At 41.8% G+C, this 17,208-nt stretch overlaps 1 protein-coding gene across 3 annotated transcripts in view; it reads left to right on the top strand.

Moving 5' to 3' along the window:
• The window catches only part of INO80 (INO80 complex ATPase subunit), a 140,153-nt gene that overhangs the window by 49,042 nt on the left and 73,903 nt on the right, over positions 1-17,208 (top strand). For all 3 annotated transcript variants that reach the window (XM_023198368.3, XM_023198366.2, XM_023198367.2), the window contains 5 exons: positions 9,355-9,414; positions 10,489-10,631; positions 12,567-12,651; positions 13,913-14,030; positions 15,240-15,325. In XM_023198368.3, coding sequence (XP_023054136.1) covers positions 9,355-9,414; positions 10,489-10,631; positions 12,567-12,651; positions 13,913-14,030; positions 15,240-15,325 — 492 coding nt within the window. The remainder of the gene's footprint in view (positions 1-9,354; positions 9,415-10,488; positions 10,632-12,566; positions 12,652-13,912; positions 14,031-15,239; positions 15,326-17,208) is intronic.

The following is a 17,208-nucleotide window of genomic DNA, read 5'->3' as shown; positions in this document are numbered from 1 at the left end:
TCTCAGCCTCCGAAAGTGCTGGGATTACAGGCGTGAGCCACCGCACTCAGCCAGTTTTTTTTTTTTTTTTTTTTTTGAGTCTGAGTTTTGCTTTTATTGCCCAGTCTGGAGTGCAATGGTGCGATCTCTGCTCACTGTAACCTTTGCCTCCAGTGTTGAAGCGATTCTCCTGCCCCAGCCTCCCGAGTAGCTGGGATTACAGGCACCCGCCACCACACCCGGCTAATTTTGTATTTTTAGTAGAGATGGGATTTCTCCATGTTGGTCAGGCAAGTCTCGAACTCCCGACCTCAGGTGATCCACCCGCCTCAGTCTCCTGAAGTGCTGGGATTACAGGCATGAGCCACTGCGCCCAGCCCATTTTGCTTTTTTAATAGAGGCAGATCTCACTATGTTGCCCAGGCTGGTCTTGAACTCCTGGCCTCCAGTGATCCTTCCGCCTCAGCCTCCCAAAGTCTTGAAATTACAGGCATGAGTCACCAAACCCAGCCAGTTCATTTTCTTAATACTCTAAAGTCTGATCTCTAGTCTTAGTCCAGCTTGTAATGTCTAAGGTAGATAATGTGAACATTGATTTAATTAATTCAGAGGAAAAGAATTCAGGTTGAGGTAGGAGGTGATCAGCAGGGAGGTATTTGGCATTCATTGGGTAAGACATTGATTAGATTTAAACAACTGCTTAGTTATGAAAAGTTGGAGGAATTTAAGAAAGAATGAATAGGATTTATTATGTTGTTTGCAATTTAAAAGGATTGAACATGAGTAAACTGTGTTCTGACCCCAGGAATAGGATAATGAAGTTGCACAGTTAGGATAGTATTTTGGAGATTATATATCAAAATATGTTGACATGATCTCTGTGATTTTTGGTCTCTGTAATAGTGATGGGTTTCATGTAGTTTGAGGAGCATGGGATAGGGTGGAAATGTGAGGCAGGTGTTTTTCTGGTCTGTGCTTTGTATGGAATAGGAAATTGTCTGGGATTTCCCACTTTGAGACAGCTTTATGGCTGTGGTCCCATTTTGTGGCTAAATTGTAGGTATAGAAACCATACAAGGAGTATTAGGATATATAGCTTTTAACTTGACTGACTCATTTTCATCTTGCTGAGATGATGATGAGATCATTCTTATGCAATTTGTTGAGTATTGTCTCTTGAATTATTTGTCTTGTGGAATGGTGATCACCATCTTTTTCTGCTTTTTTTTTTTTTCATGTAATGTTCAGTATATATTGAACAATGCAGATGTTGAAAAATAAAAGGTCTAGGCCAGGCATGGTGGCTCACGCCTGTAATCCCAGCACTTTGGGAGGCCAAGGCGGTTGGATCACGAGATCAGGAGTTCAAGACCAGCCTGGCCAAGATGGTGAAACCCGTCTCTACTAAAAATACAAAAATTAGCAGGGTGTTGTGGTGGGGGCCTGTAATCCCAGCTACTTGGGAGGTTGAGGCAGGAGAATCGCTTGAACCCGGGGGGCAGAGGTTGCAGTGAGCCGAGATCATGCCACTGTACTCCAGCCTGGGCAACAGAGTGAGAATCCGTCTCAAAAAAAAACAAACAAACAAACAAAAAAAAACCAGAAAAGGTCTTAACATTTTTTCAGCAAACCACTTAAGTTTTCAATAGCTCTTCCACTGGCTGATAGATGGCCATGTGATATTACTAATGTCATTGATACCTTTCCTTTGACTTTATAAGTATGCCTGAAACAGACCTCTTATTTGCATGTTGAACTTTCTTTTGATATTCTAATTTACGGTAATATGCCCGTGGGTGTTGCCACCTCTTTTGATTTTTTTTCTTTGCTTTTTTTTATTTTCTTAGAGATATTTTCTCCTTCTGTCTTCCAAGGTGGAGTGCCGAGTTGTGATCATTGCTCACTGCAGCCCTGAACTCCGTCTCAAGCCATTCTCCCACATCAGCCTCCCAAGTAGCCAGGACTACAGGCATGCACCACAACACCCAGCTAATTTTTAAAAAATTTTTTGTGGAGACGAGGTCTTGCTATGTTGCCAAGGCTGATGTCTAACTCCTGTTCACACAGTCATCCCACCTCGGCCTCTTAAAATGCTGGGATTATAAACATGAGCCACTGCATTTGGCCTGATTTTGTTTTTTTCCTAGTGCCCCAATATATGTTTTATTGTGACAAAATACTAGAGCATAGTATTTACCATTTTAACTATTAAAAATGGGCTGAGCCTGGTGGGTCATGCCTGTAATCCCACTTCTTTAGGAGGCTGAGGTGGGAAGATCACTTGAGTCCAGGAGTTCAAGAACAGCCTTGCCAACACAGACCTTATCTCTACAAAAAATTTACAAATTAGTTGGACATGGTAGCGCATGCCTACAGACCAAGCTTATGAAAAAATGGCCTGGGTATGGTGGCTCATGCCTGTAATCGCAGCACTTCGGGAGGCTGAGACGGGTGGATCACCTGAGGTCAGGAGTTCAAAACCAGCCTAACCAACAGGAGAAACCCCATCTCTAGTAAAAATACAAAATTAGCTGGGTGTGGTGGCGCATGCCTGTAATCCCAGCTACTCGGGAGGCTGAGGCAGGAGAATCACTTGAACCCGGGAGGCAGAGGTTGTGGTGAGCCGAGATCGTGCCATTGCACTCCAGCCTGGGCAATAAGAGTGAAACTCCGTCTCAAAAAAAAAAAAAAAAAAAAATTACAATGTAGTAGCATTAGGTACATTCACAATGTTGTGTAACCATCACTGCTATCTAGTTTCATAACTTTTTCATCACCCCAGACAGAAGGCCCTTTCCCGCTAAGCAATCACTTTCTATTCACCTTGTGCTATAGCCTCTGGCAACCACAAATTCGCCTCCTGTGGCTGGATTTGCTTATTCTGAACACTTCGTGAATGCTGTTTTTGTCTGGCTTCTTTTACTGAGTGTAAAGTTTTCAAGCTTCATCCATATTATATCATGTATAATGTATTCATCAACGATGAATATTTGGGTTGTTTCCACCTTTTGGCTGTTGTGAATAGTACTGCTGTGAACGTTCCTGTGCAGGTTGTTTGAACACTTTTACTGTTTTCACTTCTTTTGGGTATGTATCTATGAGTAGAATTGTTAGGTCATATGGTAATTCTACTTATTAAGGAATCTGCCACCTGGGTTTTTTTGTTTGTTTTTTTTTTTGTTTTTTTGAGACGGAGTCTCGCTCTGTCGCCCGGGCTGGAGTGCAGTGGCCGGATCTCAGCTCACTGCAAGCTCCGCCTCCCGGGTTTACCGCCATTCTCCTGCCTCAACCTCCCAAGTAGCTGGGACTACAGGCACCCGCCACCTCGCCCGGCTAGTTTTTTGTATTTTTTAGTAGAGACGGGGTTTCACAGTGTTAGCCAGGATGGTCTCGGTCTCCTGACCTTGTGATCCGCCTGTCTTGGCCTCCCAAAGTGCTGGGATTACAGGCTTGAGCCACCGCGCCCGGCCGTTTTTTTTTTTTTTTTTTTTTGACACAGAGTCTTGCTCTGTTGCCCAGGCTGGAGTGCAGTGGCGCGATCTTGGCTCACTGCAACCTCCGCCTCCCAGGTTCAAGCGATTCTGCTGCCTCAGCCTCCCAAGTAGCTGCAACTACAGGGGTGTACCACCACACCCAGCTAATTTTTGTATTTTTGGTAGAGACAGGGTTTCACCATATTAGCCGGTCTGGTCTTGAACTCCTGACCTCAGGTGATCTGCCTGCCTTGGCCTCCCAGAGTGCTAGGATTACAGGCATGAGTCACCGTTCCCGACCTGCCACCTGTTTTTGAATGACTGTAAGCTAAGAATAGTTTTTACATTTTTAAATTATTGATTAAAAAAACTTTGATAGAATGTGGCGTATGAAATTGAAAGTCATACATACTGGAACATAGCCCCACACTGCACTCTTTGTCTACTTTTTTTTTTGAGGCAGTGTCTCGCTCTGTTTCCCAGGCTGGAGTGCAGTGACATGATCTTGGCTCACTGCAACCTCTGTCTCCCCCGGGTTCAAGCGATTCTCCTGCCTCAAGCTCCCGAGGAACTGGGACTACAGGAGCTTGCCACCATGCCCAGCGAATTTTTGTATTTTTAGTAGAGGCTGAGTTTCCCCATGTTGGCCAGGCTGGTCTCGAATTCCTGAGCTCAAGCGATGTTCCTTGGCCTCTCAAACTGCTGGGATTACAGACGTTAGCCACCCCCGGCCAGCTTTTTTCTTTATCTGATGTTTTGAGATGGCACTTAGAGTATTCATTTTCAGCTTCTTTTTTTTTTTTTTTTTTTTTTTTTTGAGACGGAGTCTCGCTTTGTCGCCCAGGCTGGAGTGCAGTGGCCGGATCTCAGCTCACTGCAAGCTCCGCCTCCCGGGTTTACGCCATTCTCCTGCCTCAGCCTCCCGAGTAGCTGGGACTACAGGCGCCTGCCACCTCGCCCGGCTAGTTTTTTGTATTTTTAGTAGAGACGGGGTTTCACCGTGTTAGCCAGGATGGTCTCGATCTCCTGACCTCGTGATCCGCCCGTCTCGGCCTCCCAAAGTGCTGGGATTACAGGCTTGAGCCACCGCACCCGGCCTCATTTTCAGCTTCTAATATATGTACATTTAAGGATATTCATTGCTTTCTGAGCATGACTTTAGCCATCCAAAGGTTTGATGTGTCATACATACATTATCTTTGAGTCCATCATAATCTCTAACTTCCATTGCAAGTTTGTTTTTGACCCATGGCTTATTTAAAAATGTATTTCTAGGTGGGATGATAACTTGAGCCCTGGAGTTCAAGGCTACAGTGAGCTATGATCACACCACTGTACTCCAGCCTAGGCAACAGGGCGAGACCCTATCTCTTTTAAAAAATAAGAAGTGTAATTTATAATTTTCAAACAGTAGAGGATTGTCTAGATGTCTTGTTTTTTATTAATTGATACCTTAAATTCACACTGGTAAAAGAAACTTTTTATGACTTCAATGCTTTGAAATTTGTTGAATCCTCGTTTTTATGGCCCAGCATATTGTCAGTTTTTATATGTCCTCTGTGTATTGGAAAATTGTAGGTGTTCTGCCTTTATTCATTGCAGTGTTGCATATATGTTGATTTAGGTCAAAGTTTGTTAACTTGTCCAGCTCTTTCATGTCTTTGCTGATTTGTCTGCCTATTCTGTCACTGACTGAGAGGGGTATATTAAAATATACCATGATTATGGTTTTGTCCATTTCTCTTCTGTCCATTTTTGCTTTGTATATTTTGAGGCTGTAAGATGTATACAAATTTATAATTTTATCTTTCTGGTGAATTGAACCTTTTATTATTATGAAATTTTCCTTTTAAAGACTTTTTGACTGAAAGTCTATTTTCTGATACATGGTTTTCTTTGGTTAATTTTTTTCTGAATACAGAATATGAGAACATCTTTGCTTAATTTTTACGTGGCATTTTTTTCTTCCTTTTATTTTTAATAATTTTACGTCATTTATGGTGTAATTCTTTTTTTGAGACGGAGTCTTCATCTGTCACCAGGCTGGAGTGCAGTGGCACGATCTCAGCTCACTGCAGCCTCCGTCTCCAGGGTTCAAACAGTTCTCCTGTCTCAGCCTCCCTAGTAGCTGGGATTACAGGCGCATGCCACCACGCCTTGCTAATTTTTGTATTTTTAATAGGGATGGGGTTTCACCATGTTGGCCAGACTGGTCTCTAACTCCTGACCTCAAGTGATCCGCCCGCCTCAGCTTCCCAAAGTGCTAGGATTATAGGCGTGAGCCACCGTGCCTGACCTTAAGGTGTATTTCTTGCCTCTTATTGGGAATATTTATGCTGTTAATGTAAATGCTGATAAATACTGAGTTTAAGTCGCTGTACTAATTGTTTTTCTACTTGTGGCACCTGTTTAATTTTTCTTTTTTCCTTATTTTTAAATTTAAAAAAAAAAATTTTTTTTTTTTGAAATGGCATCTGGCTCTGTCGCCCAGGCTGGAGTGCAGTGGCGTGATCTCAGCTCACTCTGCCTCCCAGGTTCAAGCAATTCTCCTGCCTCAGCCTCCTGAGTAGCTAGAATAACAGGCACTCACCACCACGCCCAGCTAATTTTGGTATTTTTAGTAGACACAGGATTTTCAGCATGTTGGCCAGGCTGATCTTGAACTCTTAACCTCAGGTCATCTGCCCACCTTGGCTTCCCAAAGTACTGGGATTACAGGCATGAGCCACCATGCCTACCCTAATTTAAAAACAGTTTTTGGCCCATGACACAGCGCTCAGGAGATCCTGAGAAATATGTCCCAGTTTTTCGGTTCTCTCCTTTCTTATGTCCTTTTGGACTGATTAAATGTTATTGCTCTCCCTCCCTCTGTTAGCTTATTATTTGTCTTTGTTTGTTTTGCGCTGCTATAACAAAACACAGAAAACTGGGTAATTTATTAAGAAAAGAGATTTATTTCTTACAATTCCAGAGGGCCTGAGAAGTCAAAAAGTGAGGGGTCCTCATCTCACACGGGCCTTCTTGTTGCATCACCCCAGATTGGAAAGCAGAGGAGCAGAAGAGCCCAGGGGTGAGGGGAACTCCTGTAATAAAGGCATTAATTCATTCATGTGGGCAAAGCCCCCATGACCCCCCTGAAAGATCCCACCTCTCACTATTGTTGCATTGAGGATTAAGTTTCCAACACATAAACCTCCAGAGAGATGTTCAAACCATAGCACTAGTCATGTATTTATTTTATTCTTTTGGGTTTTTTTTGGAGACAGACTCTCACTGTGTCCCCCACATTTCAGTGCAGTGGTGTGATCTCCACTCACTGCACCCTGTGTGCCCAGCTAATTTTTGTATTTTTACTAGAGACAGAGTTAGCCAGGCTGGTCTTGAACTCTTGGCCTCAAGTGATCCATCCGCCTCAGCCTCCCAAAGTGCTGAGATTGCAGGCATGAGCCTCCACACTTGGCCTATTTTATTCTCTAGTAGATAATCTGGGGGAGAAACTTGCTTTCTTGACTTAAGAAATATATATAAATTAAGAGTTACTACTTTGTGGATAATAATAAAGACTTCGGTATACTTGAACTACCTCCCTTGTGTCTAGACTTACATGCTATAGGTTTTGTATGCTTTTAATATTTTAAAGCCCATGAGACATTTTATTATTGCTTATGTATTTTATGTTTAGATATTTTCATATTATATATTCAGTTTTTATTAATCTTCATTTCTTCCTGTATACTTCTGCTTCCATTTGGCCGAAATTTTTCAAAACAATAAAAGATAGCAGTCTGCAGATTAAAGAAGCCCTATGAGGTCCAGGGATAAGGAGAAAGAAACCAAACATCACAGAAAAAGTGCTGAATCTTGCATTCTTTTGTTTTTTTGTGCTTTAATCTGGATATTATCTTCTGACTTGTCATCTAGTTCACTAATTTTCTCTGCAGCTGCATCTAATCTGTCATTAGATCCATCCATTAATTTCTAGATTTTAGTTTTATTTTTCAGTTCTAAAAATTCACTTTGATTATTTTATAATTTACAGCGTACCACTGAAATTCTCTGTCTTGTTCTTCGTTAACAAATTAGCATTTTTAAAAGTATTTTTTTTTTTTATTTTTAAATTTTAAAATTTTATTTAGTTTTTTGAGACACAGTCTCACTCTGTCGCCCAGGCTGGAGTGCGGTAGCATGATCTTAGCTCACTGCAACTTCCATCTCCTGGGTTCAAGCAATTCTCCTGCCTCAGCCTCCCGCATAGTTGGGACTACAGGTGCATGCCACCACTCCCAGCTAATTTATTTTATTTATTTATTTTTTATTTTTAGTAGAGGTGGTGTTTCACCGTGTTGGCCAGGATGGTCTCGATCTCCTGAGCTCGTGATCCACCTGCTTCGGCCTCCCAAAGTGTTAGGATTACAGGTGTGAGCCACCACGCCCGGCCTAAACTTTTACTTATTTATTTATTTTGAGGCAAAGTCTTGCTCTGTTGCCCAGGCTGGAGTGCAGTGGCACAATCTTGGCTCACTGCAACCTCTCCCAGACTCAAGCAATTCTGCCTTAGATTCATGAGTTCCTGGGACTGCAGGTGCGTGTCACCACACCTAGCTAACTTTTGTATTTTTTGTAGAGGCAGGGTTTCACCACGTTGCCCAGGCTGGTCTGAAACTCCCGAGCTCAGGTGATCTGCCAGCCTCAGTCTCCCAAAATGCTGGGATTACAGGCATGAGCCACCACACCCAGCCAAAAGTCTGTTTTTAACATTTTTATTATTTTAATCTCCTCTGTGTACATTATCTTTCTTTCATGTAGGCTTTCAGTCATACGATATGGTCTTTCTATATGTCTGGTTATTTTCTAATGCTATGCCCAGACATTGTGTAGGAAAAACTGTAGAGATAAGTGTGGGCTCTCACTACTGTTTTCTTCTAGAGAGGATTTATATGTTAGAGAGGATTTATATGTTTTTCTGCCACTAGTAGTTTTTGGGGGTTGGTGGGGATGCAAATTATTCAAATCCTTCTTAATCTGGTCAGGAATTCAGATGTTCTGAGGCTGGGAGTCGGTATCTATTCAGGCAAGTCTATGTATGGTTTACTATAACTACTACCTTGTAACCTTTGAATTCCAATTTAAAGCCAGGGATGTGGCTGGTTACAAGAGTCTTTTTCCTTGAACTACAATTTTTGTTCTCTATGTCTTACATCTTTTTTTTTTTTTTTTTTTTTTTTAAGACAAAGCTTTGCTCTTGTCCCCCCGGCTGGAGTGCAATGGCATCATCTCTGTTCACTGCAACTTCTGCCTCCCAGGTTCAAGCGATTCTCCTGTCTCAGCCTCCCTAGTAGCTGGGATTACAGGCACATGCCACCACACCCGGCTGATTTTTGTATTTTTAGTAGAGACGGGGTCTCACCGTGTTGGCTAGGCTAGTCTCCAACTCCTGACCTCAGGTGATCCACCCGCCTCGACCTTCCAAAGTGCTGGGATTGTAGGCGTGAGCCACCGTGCCCAGCCTGTCTTACATCTCTTAAGAAAATGTGTCCTCAGTTTCTTACCCTCTCAACTAGAACTTTTGCAATGCAATGGTACCATCAGTGAGAAAGTATACCACATACTAGGCTGACCTCTCTGGGCTTCCATTCTTTTCTTATTTGGGCCTCTGTAATTGCCCACAATCTCAGTAGCTGTATTATGCCTTCAGACAAATGAATTGTGTGTGTGTGTGTGTGTGTGTGTGTGTTTATTTGGACAACAGATTTGTTTAAACCACTTATTCCACCATCGGCAGGAGAGGACTTCCCATACTCATTTTATTAGTTTCTTTTTAAATCGTTCCGAATTATATATTTGTTATGATACTTTTAAGATCATCAATAGAAAGTAATGTATATATCGGCCCTTTTTCTAGGTGCTACCATATTGGGGAAATCCTCATGATAGAAAAGTCATCAGAAGGTTCTGGAGTCAGGTAACATTCTACTTAAACTGCATACATACATACCGTGCATGCAGTCGTTATTTCTCTAATCGATGTGGATAATTTCTTTTAGACAAAATCTTATTTGTTATATATATCTGGACACTGATCAAGTTTCCATTTTTCTCATACAGTACTTTTCCTATTGTAGGCAATCAACTGGACTTGATTTCCAGGATTAATTAAGAATCTTTTTTTTTGAGACAAGGTCTTGCTCTGTTGCCCAGGCTGGGGTGCAGTGGCATGATCACAGTTGACTGTAGCCTTGACACCCTGGCTCAAGCAATCCTCCCACCTCAGCCTCCCGAACTACAAGCAGGAGACAGCACACCCAGCTTGTTTTTGGGACTATAGGCTTGCTACACCATGCCTGGCTAATTTTTGTATTTTTTGTAGAGATGTGGTTTCAACCTGTTGTGCAAAGTGGTCTCAAACTCCTGGGCTTAAGTGATCCTCCTGCCTTAGCCTCCCAAAGTGCCGGGATTACAGGTGTGAGCCACCACACCTGGCCAGAACTTTTTTCTTTAATAAGCTGAAGACTAGTTTTCAGCCTAGTTTGTGGTAAACGTGACTGCTTTAAAAACAGTAGTGACCGGGAATGGTGGCTCTTGCTTGTAATCCCAGTATTTTGGGAGGCCGAGGCAGGAGGATCACTTGAGTCCAGGAGTTTGAGACCAGCCTGGGTAACACAGTGAGACCCCATCTCTACGTAAAATAAAATAAAAAAAATTAGCCAGGCATGGTGGTGCATGCCTGTAGTCCCAGCTATTTGGGAGACTAAGGCAGGAGGATCACTAGAGCCCAGTAGGTTATGTTTGCAGTGAGCCATGTTCACACTGCTGTACTCTAATGTGGGTAACGGAGTGAGACCCTATCTCAACAACAGTAAAACAAACAAAACCCCACAGTATGGTTCACTTCACTGCACATCTCCCTACCATATGGGAGAAGCACATCTTCAGGGCTCTCTTAAACATTTCGGCCCTAGAAAAACAGTCCATACATCAGTTCCTTATTATGAATTATTAGGTTTCTCTTTTCACCCTTCCCCTTTTATATTTACAGAAGACCCTCTACACTCAGGATGCCCCCTTCCATGTGGTTATTACCAGCTATCAGCTGGTGGTGCAGGATGTAAAGTATTTCCAGCGGGTCAAGTGGCAATACATGGTACTGGATGAGGCTCAGGCGCTCAAGAGTAGTTCCAGGTAACATGAGTAGCAGAAACCAAACTCAATGCATTGGGTTAAGTATACACACACACACAGACACAGACACACGCAGACACACACACACACACACACACGTAGACTTGTGTATATGAATGAAGATATGAGAAGTTTTATTTTATTTTTTTTGTAGAGACAAGGTCTCGCTTTGCTGCCCAGGCTAGTCTTGAACTCCTGGCTTCAAGCGATCCTCTTGCATCGGCCTCCCCAAGTGTTGGGATTACAGGGATGAGCCACCCATCCAATATATGAGAGGTTTTAAATCAGACATGACATGATCTCTGCATCAGTCATGTACCTGATCAGAAGGCAGAAATTCCCTTTTTTTTATTTTTTCACGGAACACAAATGTTAATGCCAAGAATACGAAGACTTTTCTCAACTTTTATCTCCCTATTCAAGAAGGTGACATTTTTACAGGTCATCTCTTCAGGGAAAATTTCTATAGAGGAGGGAGTCTCTGCCCTTGCTTTTAAGATAACTATTTTAGACAGGAGTTCTAAGTAGGAAATAGAGTGTTAGGTTATGTGGATTGGATGCTCTGTTTGTTTTATGTAGATTATCTGAGTCCCTGGATGGTTTTCAGATCTCCCAGAATCCTTTTAAGTCATGTGTTTAAAATATTCCAATACCTTTGAAGCCCCAAGGTAAAAAAAAGTGTTATTTGGTGATATTAAACCTTGGCTTGGATGTATTTTTTATTAACTCTTGGTGAGTCCTTAGAACTTTATTAGAGGTCTATGTTAACTGGCTGTATAATATTTTCTGCAGAACTTTCTTTTTTCTTTTCTTTTCTTTTCTTTCTTTCTTTTTTTTTTTTGGAGACATAGTTTCGCTCTTGTTGCCCAGGCTGAAGTGCAGTGGTGCAGTCTCGGCTCACTGCAACCTCCACCTCCCAGATTCAAACAATTCTCCTGCCCCAGCCTCCTGCGTAGCTGGGATTACAAGTGCTTGCCACCATGCTCTGCTAATTTTTGTTATTTTTAGTAGAGATGGGGTTTTGCCATTTTGGGTCTCGAACTCCTGACCTCAGGTTATCCACCTGCCTCTGCCTCCCAAAGTGCTGGGATTACAGGCGTGAGCCACTGTACCCGCCCTTCTGTGGAACTTTCTATCCTCAGAAAGGTATTACTTCCTACAGCAATCTTTTTTTTTTTTTTGAGACAGGAGACAGGGTCTTGCTCTGTTGCCCAGGATGGAGTGGTACAGTGGCGCAGTTGGGGCTCACTGCAGCTTCGACCTCCCTGTCTCAAATGATCCTCTCATCTCAGTCTCAGAGCTGGGACTATAGGTGTGTGCCACCATGCTGAGCTGATTTTTTGTATTTATAGTAGAGACGGGGTTTCTCCATGCTGCACAGGTTGGTCTTGAACTTCTGGACCCAAGCCTCCCAAAGTGCTGGCAGTACAGATATGAGCCGCCATGCCTGGCATACCGCAGTTGTTTGAAGGAGCATATGCCTTTGGCCAGGAGCAGCAAAGACTCATTTTACGTTTTCTTCTCACACAACACCCCTCATAACTGCTCCCTCCAAACTCATACTGGAAGTGTACAGATTAATAATTTTAACACTTTATACTACAGATATGTATTTTCTAATTAGATGACTTATATCAGCAAAACTGACTAAAGGTAATGGAGGAGTTTATAAAGCCAGAAATGATCCAACTCTGCCTATTTGAGGCTATTTTTTCTAAATCCAAATGCCATGTTTTCAGTAGAGAGGAGTCATTTCCCTTGGAAGTTTCCTGTTTTCATCTTTGTTGAATAATGTTTTTCAGTTGAATACATGATGGAGTACTTGATTCTGAATGTTAGTTTTTTGGAAGGCATTTTGTCAATATGGGGTCTCAGTAGGATAATTAAAGAATGATTTGTTGCTAACATGAATTTGTAACTTATTTTATTAAACAGCGTTCGTTGGAAGATCCTCTTACAGTTCCAGTGTCGGAATCGTCTTTTGCTAACCGGGACCCCAATTCAGAACACCATGGCAGAGGTAGGCACTAGTCCAGGTCCCAGGTTTTATATCTTCATAAAACAGAAGGATTCCAGCAGAGCATAGAATTCTTTACCTATTCCCCTGCAGTGCTACTGCTTTGTATAAATTATAGTCCCCACTTAAAAGACTTGCCCCAACTCATCTTTCAGGCATAGGCATCATTCCTGTTTTCTTATTCTCTGGCATAAGGCCAATGAATTACTGTATTCTTTTGCATTTATGTAAGGAATACTGACCACATTAGAAAATGTAAACATTTAATGCAGAGACATGTTTTTGCTAGAGTTGAAATGTAATGTTTGTTAACACAGAGGGGAGCTAAAATTTTTGGGGGGAGTTAATTGATCATCTAGAATAAGGGTCAGGAATCTTTATAGAGGCTGAGTGCAGTGGCTCATGTCTGTAATGCTAACAACTTGGGAGGTCCAAGTGGGAGGATGCCTTGAACCCAGCAGTTCAAGACCAGCCTGGGCAACATGGGGAAACCCCGACTCTACCAAAAAAAAAATCAAAAAATTGGCCAGGCATAGTGGTGCATGCCTGTAGTCCCAGCTACTTAGGAGGCTGAGTTGGGATGATTGCTTGAATCCTCAGGTCGAAGTTGCAATGAGCCGAGATCATGCCGCCATACTCCAGCCTGGGCAACAGAGTGAGACTCCATCTCAAAAAAAAAAGAAGAAAACTTTATAGAAACTGGCAGATAGTACATACTCTATAGAGTTTGCAGGCCATACAATCATGGTTGCAGCTACTCAGCTTTGCTTGTTTAGTATAGTAGCCATAGACAATACATATAGGTGAATGGCCATGGCTATGTTTCAATAAAACTTGGTTTAAAATAGTGGTAGACCAGACTTGGCCCAACAGGCCATGTTTTTCTAACGCCTAATCTAGGATTATTAGTAGCAAGTTATCATACCTTAGGTTGTGTTGAATTATGGGATAGATTTTTATAAGAAGATCGTTAAAACTATCCCATTGCAAAATCTGAGCATGACTTGCACTTTCAAACTTTTAGTTTGAAATTAACTGAAAAATAATCACACTTTGCTACAGCACCTAATAAAATTAGGGTTGGTTGATGAGGCAAGCATGTAGTTGAATTCATTCATTCTCTGTCTTTCACTCACACATAGACATGGATCTAGGCACTTACACACGAATACACCTGCAGTTGTCTCTCTGTCTACCCTAATACATCCTTACACACTGTCATTTTGTTGCTCTATAGCTATTTCATTTGTGTCTTTGTTTACAGCTTTGGGCTCTGCTGCATTTCATTATGCCAACATTATTTGATTCACATGAAGAATTTAATGAATGGTTTTCCAAGGACATTGAGAGCCATGCCGAAAACAAATCCGCTATTGATGAGAGTGAGTACTATTATGAACTGGCTTTCTTTCTGTCTACCTATCAGTATATGCAACCACATAATTGCGTATTTTCTTTTATTTGAAGAATTTTTCTTTCAGTATACATAGACAAATCAGGGAAACAAAACCACATATTTTGCTTATAAAATATTTACATTTTTTTGTAAGTATTTAACAGTCAAAAAAGAATTAATTTAGATGATTACTACTATAGTCTTGTCTAATCAAGGCAGATCAGGCTTGATTCATAAAGTACTATATTTTAGCTTGCAGAATTCACGTTTCCCATTTAGATCTTGGAAAATTCATATTGGCCAGGCATGGTGGCTCACACCAGTAATCCCAGCACTTTGGGAGGCTGAGGTGGGCAGATCACCCACCTCAGTGGGGAGTTCAAGACCAGCCTGGCCAACATGGTGAAACCCTGTCTCTACAAAAATTAGCCAGGCATGATGATGGCAGGTGCCTGTAATCCTGGCTACACAGGAGGCTGAGGTAGGTGAATCGCTTGAACCTGGGAGAGGTGGAGGTTGCAGTGAGCCGAGATTACATCATTGCACTCCAGCCTGGGTGACAGAGCAAGACTCCCATCTCAAAAGAAAAATTCATATTTAATTGTTTGTGTAATGGGTCAAGGCTTTTTTCCTATGATAAAAACAGCAAATATTAGAAGGGTCATTTTGTTATTTTTCTCTATGGATTAGAATTTGTTTCCATTGTGAGCATTTTTAGCCTTATCAATACTTTTGATCTTGTTGAATAATATCTCTCTGATTTTAAGAGCATTCTGGAGTGTTTATTACATAGACATGAGCTTGCTCACTATTAGAAAAGTCCTTATGTGATTTTACACTACAAGTTGTTAATTTGCTGACATCTTTTGGAAGGTAATTTTTGGGGAACACTGACAGTCCCAGGTAATTTTTATTATACTTATAACCCTATTATTGGTAAAATGTCCCTAAAACGTAAAAATGAATTCTAATGAAAATAGAGCCTAATACATTTACCCTGTTGACTATAGCAAGATGGTACAGAAAGTTAAAATTCCTTGCTTTCCTACTTGGGAAAAAGTTTCAGTCTACTTTTAGAGAATCATTGAGCCAAAGGATTTTTGAAGAGTTCAGTGAGAGATGAATGTGGTATTTGTTGCTGTTGTTTTTGTGAAATCAGTATAATGTATTATTTGGGGACCTCCTGGCATTTCAGATCAACTTTCTCGCTTACACATGATTTTGAAGCCATTTATGCTGAGGAGAATCAAGAAAGATGTGGAAAATGAATTATCTGACAAGGTGAGTAAAGACGACCTCATGTGTTTAAGCATCATTAGGTACCAACTTAAGATTCCAGGGGGAGAAATTTGTTGGTATATGTTTCGTTGGAAAGTTTACTTGAAGGAAGAGGTTTGCATGGATCAAAGAGGACTTAAAATGAGGCAAATAATTGAGGAAAAAAACATCTTTTTTTATCTTTTAATGCTTTTTACTAGAGAATTTGAAACATTACAAAAGTAGAAAGATAGGCTAATGAATCCCCTTGACCCATTGTTCCATTACGATAATCATTAACTCTACCTCTCTCTTATTCAAAAGCAAATCCTGGATGTTTTATAAATGATTATTTGTTTATAAAGTGTTTTCATGTGTATTTCTAAAAGATTCAGTTTTTTTAAATACTGCCTAACTGCATGCCATTATCACACCTATTTCAAAAGACCCATTCCATGATAGCATCACATATCTAGTCAGTGTTCAGGTATCTCCAGTTGTCTTTGTGTGTCTGTCTCTCTTCTTCAAAGAATTGATTTTGTAGCCAGGTGCAGTGGCTCACGCTTGTAATCCCAGCACTTTGGGAGGCTGAGGTGGGCGGATCATGAGGTCAGGAAATCGAGACCATCCTGGTTGACATGGTGAAACCCTGTCTCTACTAAAAATACAAACAAATTAGCCGGTCGTGGCGGCAGGAGCTTGTAGTCTCAGCTTCTCAGGAGGCTGAGACAGGAGAATGACATGAACCCAGGAGGCGGAGCTTGCAGTGAGCCAAAATCACGCCACTGCACTCCAGCCTGTGCGACAGAACGAGACTCTTATTTCAAAAAAAAAAAAAAAAGAATTTGTCAGAATAAGGATACAAGCAAGGTCCACACATAGCATTTGGATAGTCTGTCTCAGTATTTGGTTTGTTGTTTCTTTTGAGGCAGGGTCTTACTCCTTCACCCACTGGAGTGCAGTGACACAATCTTGGTTTACTGTTGCCTTGACCACCTGGGCTCCAGTGATCCTCCCCTGTCAGCCTCCCAGGTAGCTGGGACTATAGGTGTGTGCCACAACACCTGGCTAATTTTTGTTTTTGTTTTTTTTGTTTTTGTTTTTTTTTGTAGTGATCAGTTTTGCCATGTTGCCCATGCTGGTCTCAAACTCCTGAGTTCAAGGGATTCACCTGCCTGGGCCTCTGAAAGTGCTGGGATTACAGGTGTGAGCTACCGTGCCCGACCTCTTAGTATCTTTTAATCCCTCCCTTCTTTTTTCCCCCTTGTAATTTTTTTTTTTTTGTAAGACAAGGGCTCGCTCTGTCACCCATGGTGGACTGCAGTGGTGCAATCATGGCTCACTTCAACCTTGACCTCCTTGGCTCAAGCAATCCTCCCACCTCAGGCTCCCTAGTAGCTGGGTCTACAGGTGTACACCACCACACCTGGCTAATTTTTCATTTTTTTATAGAGACAGGATCTTGCTATGTTGTCCAGGCTAGTCTGGACTCCAGCAGTCCTCCCACCTCAACCTCCCAGAGTGCTAGGACTATAAGCATGAGCCACCGTGCTGGACTTAAAAAATCAGGGATTGTATGTATATACGCTTCAAAGAGAAGAATGGAACTGTACCTTTTCAGCCTCCCTAGTAGATGGTACTATAGGTACACACCACCATGCCTGGCTAATTATTTATTTATTTATTATTTTTTTGAGACTGAGTCTTGCTCTGTCAACCAGGCTGGAGTGCAGTGGCGCGATCTCGGCTCACTGCAACCTCCGTCTGCCTGGTTCAAGCAACTCTCCTGCCTCAGCCTCCCGAGTAGCTGGGACTATAGGTGTGCGCCACTGTGCCCAGCTAATTTTTGTATTTTTAGTAGAAATGGTGTTTCACCATGTTGGTTGGCCAGGATGGTCTCGATCTCT

This window comes from Piliocolobus tephrosceles, chromosome 6 (genome assembly GCF_002776525.5).
Source record: "Piliocolobus tephrosceles isolate RC106 chromosome 6, ASM277652v3, whole genome shotgun sequence".
Taxonomy (NCBI): Eukaryota; Metazoa; Chordata; class Mammalia; order Primates; family Cercopithecidae; genus Piliocolobus; species Piliocolobus tephrosceles.
Note: the sequence above shows the minus strand (reverse complement) of the source record. Positions and strands in the feature narration are given on the sequence as shown.